This window comes from Haliotis rufescens, unplaced genomic scaffold (genome assembly GCF_023055435.1).
Source record: "Haliotis rufescens isolate VD_foot unplaced genomic scaffold, xgHalRufe1.0.p SCAF_4, whole genome shotgun sequence".
Taxonomy (NCBI): domain Eukaryota; kingdom Metazoa; phylum Mollusca; class Gastropoda; order Lepetellida; family Haliotidae; genus Haliotis; species Haliotis rufescens.
The window spans coordinates 17,784,140-17,794,502 of NW_025964112.1; the positions used below are offsets into that span (position 1 = coordinate 17,784,140).

At 39.6% G+C, this 10,363-nt stretch overlaps 1 protein-coding gene across 1 annotated transcript; it reads right to left on the reverse strand.

Moving 5' to 3' along the window:
• Nucleotides 1-2,772: 2,772 nt before the first annotated feature.
• Nucleotides 2,773-8,508, reverse strand: LOC124149241 (tubulin alpha-1A chain-like). Its single transcript, XM_048382553.1, has 2 exons — nt 8,443-8,508; nt 2,773-3,626 (listed from the first exon to the last, which is right to left on the reverse strand). The coding sequence occupies exons 1-2, from the start codon at nt 8,506-8,508 to the stop codon at nt 2,793-2,795; spliced, it is 900 nt and encodes a 299-aa protein (XP_048238510.1). The 3' UTR covers nt 2,773-2,792.
• Nucleotides 8,509-10,363: the final 1,855 nt, after the last annotated feature.

The window sequence follows — 10,363 nt, forward strand, 5'->3', positions numbered from 1 at the left end:
TTATGTTGAGACCACCCGGTCCTCTATCGCCAATTCTTACGACAATCATAGGGTAGTGTGACCTATTGTTCCCCGTAGCATCAGTTCAGGTCAGCATCGCAAAACCAATAAAGATGTTTGTTGCTTTAATCTTCAGTCAGAAATATTTCAGTAAAGGCCTTGATCTTGGTCTCCTGTACATAGTCCCGACCAGACGTAACGTAATAGTAAAATTAACAAAAACCCTTTCCATATTCAATAGAAATCTCTGCCAAAAGCACAGTCGATTGTACGATACCGACACTATCATGAGCTTGTGTTTATGAATCACTATCAAATAGTGATGATACCAGGTGTTCGCGAAAGTCATCTTGAAGCATTTAGCCATTTCAATGACCTGTACTTTGACTTAAGAAGCAACGTATTGAGTCTGACCCTGTACGTAATAGTGATCACATTTGTATAATGTGCACTAGATTCTGTTACAAACAAACGCATATCACTCATCAATCGCATATAAAAAAGTGATGGCGCCCGTCATAAACACATGCAAAGGCAAGTTATTTGTTCACCTAAAAAACACGGGAACATATGGTACAAGTCAAAACAGAGAATTCAATCGGACATAGTTATTGTCACTGATTTTGTCAAATTTGGAAATGTTCTCTAATTGTCTACCATAAAACTTTTTGAAAGTTTTACTGGGGCCTTGAATGTTGTAACTGTGATCAAGCAACTTCTAAGCAAGAGTCGTATGACGCTCTTTGATATTCTGGCAGAAAGAGCATGCTTGATTGTACCTCACAAGTTGTGAAATGTAAACACCAGGGCTGGAGCTGATGGAATATTGCTCGACATGAAGGGAAAGTTGAGTCATCCCTCTTGTCATCCTCACCGTCCACGCCGTCAGGATACCTTGACATCGGATCCCAATTTAAGTCGTCTCTTAAAACAATCATGAGATACTGGGGGTATAGTCTGAACCGAAATCCATATGTCACTTATAACATCAGTTCAGGGTAGCCATGGAACAGGAGCTGGTTTGTCTGGCCCTGACTACATTTTGATGTTGAGGTTCAACCTTAGGAAATAAAGTGTAAAACGTACTGTTCTAGGCTGATTGTGCTTCATCGTAAACCGACGACGTTCAACACAGCAAACCATGCCGACATTATCGACCATGTGTCCAGTCACCGTGATATACCTGCTTTACGAATGACCACCACGTGAAACTAACCTAATCCGTTCGTTGGCGAGAATAAAATACTGTGCATGTCGTCCACGCGCATCTTCCCGAGGCAAGCGAGTTAACTGACTTTGAAAGTCCAGTTTCCACCCTTGCCGAACTAGGCTGGAATTCCTGGGCTCGATCGTAGCGCCACCAGTGGCTATTACGAGTTATGTCCTTTCTATGCCTCTCCTATTGTCCAATCAGATTCAACCTCTCGTATCACTTGCATTTGTTTCAAACAAAACGGTTGAGCCCAGTCTAGACGATCTGATCGATAATCAAGATCTATATTGTGATAAAACCAGACTTACATCGCGAAGTGCATCAAATCACGTGAGCACCTTGATTAAAAACATGAAAAGATTTAGAAAACATCTGTTGACAACGAGGTGCACATGCTTTGCAAATCCTGCAGTCGACCGAAATCTGCATGACACTCTACGAACCGGATTTCGATTTCGGTGCGCGATTTTGATTGGACTATGCATAGACTCGTTAGTCCAGCCAAAATGTAACTCCATAATACCAGCCTAGTTTGGCAAGGGTGGAAACTGGACTTTTATAGTCAGTTAACTCACTTGCCTCGGGAAGATGTTCACGCGAAGCGATTAAATGTCTTCTTCGTCCAGAACGTATCTCAACTACATACAGCTGATATGATTATTAATAGATTGAAATAAAGTATCAAACGCCATAGAAGAAAACGTTTTTGATTTGATAATCAAATATAATTGGTATGACAGAATGGTATTACCGCTAAACCTGTATACTTCAATACATTTTTCAAACGATACGTACAGGGAAATTATTTCTGTGTTCCGGGTTATTGGGTAAAACAAAGATAACAAGTTTCGTTATTATAAGTATCGTTTAGCCTACATTGTACACAGAAATTAATTCACAAATGATGCTTCAAGTCGAAATTGATTGACAAAACGGCGGAAACGCGGAAGGGACCTTTCTTTCTCCTTGTTATCTCCCCTGCATCCGAAATGGCGGTGACTGCCAAGCCTGAGTAATAATAGTGAGTGAGTGAGTGAGTTGGCTTTAACGCCGCTTTTAACAGTATTCCAGCTATATCACGGCGTGTCAGCTGAATGTTGGAGGAAAGCCCGAATTGATGCAAGTCTCAGACGTGTACCACTTCGGTGAAACCCACGAGCACGGGTATGGTGCTGACAAACCTAGGAACACTGAGTAATAAAAACTTTAATATGTAGAAAATAATATCTGCGTGTACAATCATTGTCAATTACTGTCAAAAACTTGAGCTCCCAGTATATCGCAATACCTATCGCAATATATTGCAATTTATTGTTTTTTTCCAATACACGGCCATTTAAAAAATAGGCATGCATCAATCTCTGTTTAAATCAAAATTTATTAAGTGCAGATATTGATTCATCCCTTGTGCATTTAAAAAAAATGTAGTTATTGTAGCATATAACATCACACAATTTTATTTTTCAGGATTCTTAATATTGATTGCAACTAGTACATGTGTGTTGCGTTTACGTTAAACACGTTTGATATTGTAAGACAGTAGGTAAATGGAAATCACTGGTAAGGTTTAAAGGACTCTTCAGTATTCTTCTCCCTGTTCCTCTCCATATTCTTCAGTAGAGACCATCCCAACCTCCTCGTAGTCCTTCTCCACCGGCTTTGGAGGACTATCCCTGCTCCATAACCAGTGGATTAAAGCACGCTTTGCGTACATTAGATCGAACTTGTGATCGAGACGAGCCCATGCTTCAGCGATAGCAGTGGTGTTGCTCAACTGGAGCAACTGGTTGGCTCTCTGGACCTTAGCCAGGGCACCACCAGGGACAACAGTGGGTAGCTGGTAGTCGATGCCGACCTTGAAACCAGTTGGACACCAATCGACGAATTGGGTAGTTCTCTTTGTCTTGATGCTGGCGATGGAAGCGTTTAGATCCTTCGGGACGACATCGCCTCTGTACAGTAGGCAGCAGGCCATGTACTTGCCGTGACGAGGGTCACACTTGACCATCTGATTGGCAGGCTCGAAACATGCATTGGTGATATTTGCCACGGTAAGTTGTCCATGGTAGGCCTTCTTTGAGGAGATTACAGGAACGAACGTTGCCAACGGGAAGCTGATTCGTGTGGATGGCACAAGATGGGTCTGGACTTCGGTCAAATCCACGTTCAGGGCACCATCAAAACGAAGAGAGGCTGTGATGGAGCTCACAATCTGACCAATCAGACGATTCAGGTTAGTGTACGTAGGACGGTCAATGTCGAGGTTTCGACGACAGATGTCAAAGATAGCCTCATTGTCGACCATGAAGCTGACATCTGAATGCTCCAGGGTGGTGTGGGTTGTCAAGATAGAGTTGTAGGGCTCAACGACAGCTGTTGGGATCTGCGGGGCAGGGTAAATACAGAACTCCAGCTTTGCATATTACAATGTATACGGGCCTGAAATGACGGTACACCATAAAATCACCCACCCAGTCTTACCCTACGAGACACTATTTTCATTGTGCACATGCATGTAACCGGACTTGTTTAAGTTGTACTTAAGACACTCGTTGTACTGGAACAGTTCTCGTGTTCACAGATGCCTGTCATGCTTACCATGATGAAGTAGCTTAGGTCGCACGAGTATGGTGCTGAGAAAACAGTTTTATAGTCAGAGCGAATAGGAAAATGGGGCCCACATTCAGAGGATCCTTGCACGGCCGTGACACATACAGTACCACTGGGCCATTTGATTTCCCCAACTGATGTCTCAAGTCAGTAGGATAGGTAGTTCTCCTGGAACCCTGAGACCGGTACACCCACGATGGGGCAAGATTTATACCCCAATACTACTACTACAGGAGGGGGATTTTTTTCTCTCTACCATTAAAATGATGATGCTATTCTACGATCGACATGACATTAAACTAAATATTATTTGTGGTGAAAAAACGAGAGGTGCCGAAACAGGATTGTATCAAAGAATAGGAAAAGAAACAAAGACGAATGCGCCCAAATAGGTGTACTCCCAATAAAACGTTTGAGGTACATAGGATATAGGAAAATGCCAACGGATCTGTTCTCCCGATAGATCTTTCTTAGGGAGCCTTTTTATTATACAATACCTACCCCCTTTGTCTAAATAGAAAACCTAGGAAATTGCTGAACATCCCAGGAAACATTGTCAGTTACACTGAAAAGCAGTCACGAGACAGCGAAAGTACTATGTCTGAAACGGATATAAAGAAGATGTTGGACTAACGTGGACTTTTATCATTTTATTGTATATTACATGTACACGGAGTGAACATTTACCTCATTTTTGTATATATATCATGAACTCGCTGCTTAAATTCAGACACAAAAATCTAGTTGGTTTAGAATAACTTGACCCAGCCAAACATATCCAAAACCAAATAATTTTTCTAACAAGAACGGCCCAACTTTCTACATTAATTAGGATGACTTAACATCATTTGTAAAAGAGCTTTATACACAATACTAATATATCTGTTTGGATCACACTTTAAGATTTCCATTCAATATTTGATAATTGTAACAAACCGCACACTTATCAATGGTGTAGTACCCCAAATTCACCTGAAACATATGCCGATAGTGTAGATAATTAAACACTTAATATCTGTTTAATAAATCAAAGATGTACTCTTTGACTTTCAATTGCATTGGCCTCCCTAAAACCCCACACCTCACATCCATAACACAATATGGGTTGAATTAATGATTGAAATGACTGGTACAGGATATCAACAGAAATATACTTATTACTATTAATAACTCTATACAATGAAAATAGAGCTTTTATTGCCTGTTCAGATAGTGTTTTTTTTACATTCTGAAAACCTACCAGAGGGTGTAAACACCAGACCACAATACTTGAAACCCATGATCCACGAAAGCACTGTAATTTTGATTTAACAAACTATGTAATTCAAAAATACAATCAATAGCTTATTTAGCGAGCGAGGTTAGCTTTATTGCTATTTTACAGACGCTTGCAGCAGTACCTACAAAGCACTTCCACAGCTTTCGTCTCTGTAATACTCATACCGAAGTGTCAGTTTATAAGTATCATAACATGACTTCACGGAAATAAAACGTAAAAAACATGGAAGAGAATTTCAATGCCGTTAACGGTGCTGATCACCGCAATTGCCTATTTACAGCAAAGGATTCACGTGAATGGGTGTGTACGGTGGACTTAGCTCTAGTAATGTAAACAATCGAATATGTGGCTGCACAAACTCATGTACCGCTAAAGGGGAGTGTGTCAGAGAAGTGAGTGAGTGAGTTAAGATTTAACGTCACATCGGCAGTATTTCAGCCATATCGTGACGAGAAGTACATTAATAATACGTACATTTAGACTAAATAAAAAGCTGTCAACGATGGATAGTACAATAACTAGAATATAACAGATTTGATTTAAAATTAGTTTAGAACATTTAAAAACAGAAAGTATAAGTTTACAACACAATATAAAAATTGGCTTGAGATCGTCAGTTACTGAAGGGTGATCACCATACTAGGGGCCATGGGGACTTACAGTACCTTTGCTTTCTGCATGGACCCCGGTAGGATTTATATCACCCTACAGTCACTGGCGATAGTTTACCTGTTAAGCCTAAGGTTAAAATGACGACAAAATACTACGTTTAAAAGTCTGGCATGCATAAAAATACTTTGAATGATGTGGAACTTACATACCCTCTCAGGTGCACACTAATTTTACGCTACTTCAATCCCCCTCGAGGGTACAGCCACTAACCATCTAAGTTATTAATTAGCCCTACCAATTTATAATATAATACACTAAGTACATCAAAATTTATGAACAAGTTCTATTTCTTTTTAAAAGCATAATATTAAATGAGAATTAACATTATTAAAAAGGTCCTTGACTGTTTTTACACTGATATATTTATCCCTTGTGATGGAAAAATCAACACATTCAAGCAGGACATGCAGGAAACACCAGAGGCATTCGGAATACCTCACTTAAGTACATTGACATACGAATGCTACATTTTACATACTATCCTATCCAGGCTTACCAAAGAAATCCCGCAGACTGGAACCAAACTAATTATGTGGCTGATTCTTATCATTACGATGCAAACTTTATGGGGATTGTTTATAATTTGTGTGCCTGTCTCTGTTTAAAGTGTGTGCATATTCCATAGTTTGGTTGCTTTCTGATGTTTTTCTTTGATACGCCCCTGTTTGAGTTGACATATAAATCGGCATTCGTCCTGATTTGATCCACACCATAAACATATTCAACCCATGATATATAATTAATATGTTCGTAAATATTTTAAACTGGCTGTCAATTCAGCGAGGCTTAAACAAAAACTCACTTGGGTTAATGATAACTAAAACAAATCTGTGACGTCACTCCATTACTTTTAACGAATGGACTGTTGGTTGGGAATTATTCATGCCTGTTTCAATTAAGATTTTTCGAATCCACATTTCAATTAAGGTACACTTAACATTTCTTCGAACAATATGTGTCGCCAGCGGGCCTCGAAACCACATCCTCTGATTTGACGACGTGAATAATCGATCCCGGCTATGCGACATATGCACATAGACTAAAATTAAGTATTCATTGTTTTCATATAGTTGTGTCGTCCTTGAAAGCACAGAAAAGTATTGTATGCTGTTTCGTTACATCATGTCACCAATAACCTCGTTCATATTAAAGTAACGCGTGAAGGTCCGGGGTAGAATAGGTCTTCAGCAACCACTGTTTGCCGTAAAAGGCAACTATGCTTGTCGTAAGAGGCAACTAACGGGACCGGGTGGTCAGGCTCGCTGACTTGGTTGATGCATGTCATCATATCCCAGTTGCATGGATCGATGCTCATGATGTCAATCATTTGGATAGTCTGGTCCAGACACGATTATTTATACAGACCGCCGTCATAAAGCCGGAATATTGCTGAGTGCGGCGTTAAATAACAAACAAACAAGTAAGTAATATTGAAGTGATCATAGATAACCCCGTGATGAGAAAAACTACGTAAAGAGGGATCTGTAGTTCCTATCACACCCGTCAGTATTTACTAAAATGGCACCAGCGCTTAATAAAATACTCCATTCTCCTTGGAGCTTAGAGTGAGTGAGTGATTGATTGAGTGAGTGAGTGAGTATGGTTTTACGCCGGTTTGAGTAATATTCCAGCAATATCACGGTGGGGGGACACCATTGTACACATGTACATTGTACCCATGTCGCGAATCGAACCCGTGTCTTCGGCGTGACGAGCGAACGCTTTGACCACTAGGCTACCCGACCGCCCCCTTTGGAACTTAGAACAATTCATTGAAGAAATCAACTCGGACGGGTGAACACCTTGCAACAATGCAACAGCTTTGCAGCGTTATATCACACCGTGCCCCCTAATGTGGGTGGAAGTGATTGTAGACGTTTATCACTTTGGTAAAAACCCACAGGGCGAATCTGGGATTCGGACACACGAGCATAGGGTTTTGCAAAGCGGCGCCTCAGGCGCCATGCCCACTATTTTAAACTGTATAAAATGTATAACAGTGGATGATTCAAGCTGTATGTAAAAGAATAAATAGACAACAGAGAAATGTTACGATTCTTTTTTATCATTGTATAATGTTGAAGCATGTGGGTGAATTCAGTCACTGTAATAGGGCGTTTCATGCGTGTCAAATGCCTGAAAAGATATTCAGCGATAAAAGGAACTTCCAGAAACAATACTACATCGGACATTATAAAAAGTAAAATTATTACAGGACATAATCACAGCCCCATAAGAGTACGATCAGCTATTTAAAATAACAAAATGTGTTTTCGTATGAATGATACCATACTGAAATATGATCCTTATGATCGTGTTGGTGATGCTGAGAATATAGATTATGTAAATGATCGTATGACATACAACGTTAAAATGATGGCATTTACTGTAAAACTGTTTAAAAAATGACTCGCTAACTAGCGCTTGTACGCAATAAATAATAAATATTGTGAAATACAGTGGTAGTTAATGTTGCGATATGATTGATCGACTTTGAATCTTTGACAAATGTAAATGATTATGTACAGTGGAAAAGTTGAGTACACGGCGACACAGATAAGATTATCAATAGGGCAATTGTCCGCAGTTAGTGTTGCGACATGATTGATCGACTTTGAAACTCTAACGTTCTGATAGAGTCTTTCGGCACTGTGAGGAAGAGGTGAACCTTGTCTTTTGTTCCTCTCTGGTAGCCCGGCGATATACCTTCCTTCTTGCCACTTCGTAGTTCCATAGTCATAAGGCAGTGGTAGTCTGGTGCAGGTATATCCCCTTCAAGCGTTAACGCTATCTCACAAAAGCTGTTGATGGTGACTGCTGGATTACGATGGTTGTGACGATCAGTGATAAAATTAACGCTGGCCAGTGATGGTGTGATCACGATCATGATACAGGTTCAATTCATTACAACCAAGAAAAATGTTCCCACATCCCACCTTCATTAAACACCGGTTGCACTGGCTTTAGAGCTGGAACTCTTTGTGGAGTTACTTATGACATCTAGCAGGACGCTACGGCGGACAGCTTCCTGAACATCGGGCTCTGTGGTGCTGGACTCTGGTTGCAGGTGTATGTTGGAAGAGACTAGGGATCTTTTCCCACGAAATTGTTTCGCTCCTGATCTTCTACAGGCCTGGGTGTCGGCGACGAGAAGAAACACAGCAATGCATACGATGAGTCTCGTTGGGGTTTCCATCATTCAACCTTGACTGGGTCTTGTACTGCAAGTGATATGCTCGAATTGCCCCATGGTACCAATCTTTCCATTTATATAGCAAATGGTGACGCTAAAAATAAGAGGGATATCCCCAAAAGATTTGTAAATTTAACGTTGGACAAATGTTCCTTCCTCGAAATAGGGAAGAACTTAGAAGTGACGAGTTGTAAGGACGCTGACACCCACTCCTAAACAGGTCATTGTCGGATTCCCCGCTCTATATTTACACACTGAATAAAACACTCTGAGTGTGTTGGTGCGTCAGTACGCTTTGAAAGCCTTGGTTTGAAATCTAGGTCAACACTTCAGTAGTCACAAACCATCACATCGTGATGTGGAGGCGAATGCTTGATAAAAATAATCAATTTGGCAAAGAACGGGGCTTCCTACTGAAGTATTATAATAAAATTACATCAGATCATTTTAATTTTTTTTTAATTATATATATGTATCCATGTAATGTTTCCATTATTCATTATATAAATGTGGGTATTGTACTAGTCAAGTCTAGCGAATAGGTGTATATATATATATATATACACACAAATATATAAATATATATATATATATATTCACTACATGAGAATAAATTATGTTATTAAGATATTCACACAATATAAGTGATAACAAACCTTTAAAGCTACGACGGAATAGTTTATTTCGATAAGTGTTAACATTAAACTAATATAAAAACTTATATGATGATACTAACATACATGTATTGCTGTGGAATACTATCTCTATATATAAGGTTGTACGTGATTTAAGAAAGTTAACTACCCATTTATTTCTTCAACTGTCACGTGCGTATATTTTCTTGCAAGACGTGGCTGAAAGAAGTGAAAGTATCCTTGTTGAAAGGTCTTTTATGAATGCTTGTAAATAGTTGATATTTTTTCATTTATACATTCGTTATATTATATACTTGGAACAAATTGACAATGCATATTATTACCTATAGTAAAAAATTAGCATCATTACATAATGACAGGATATGTCATGATAATTCACTCTTGCAATAGCGTTCTTGTATTCATTGAAGAAGCGGGAGTAACGTCGCTGTATTTCCCCGAGTTGTTAACTCATGGTTAATCTCTTGTCTCATGTCTGAAAGACTACGAATATGTGAATCGCTTCTTCGTGGTACATCTCTGACACACTCCCCTTTAGCGGTACATGAGTTTGTGTAGCCACATATTCGATCGTTTACATTACTAGAGCTAAGTCCACCGTGCACACCCATTCACGTGAATCCTTTGCTGTAATTAGGCAATTGCGGTGATCAGCACCGTTAACGGCATTGAAATTCTCTTCCATGTTTTTACGTTTCATTTCCGTGAAGTCATGTTATGATACTTATAAACTGACACTT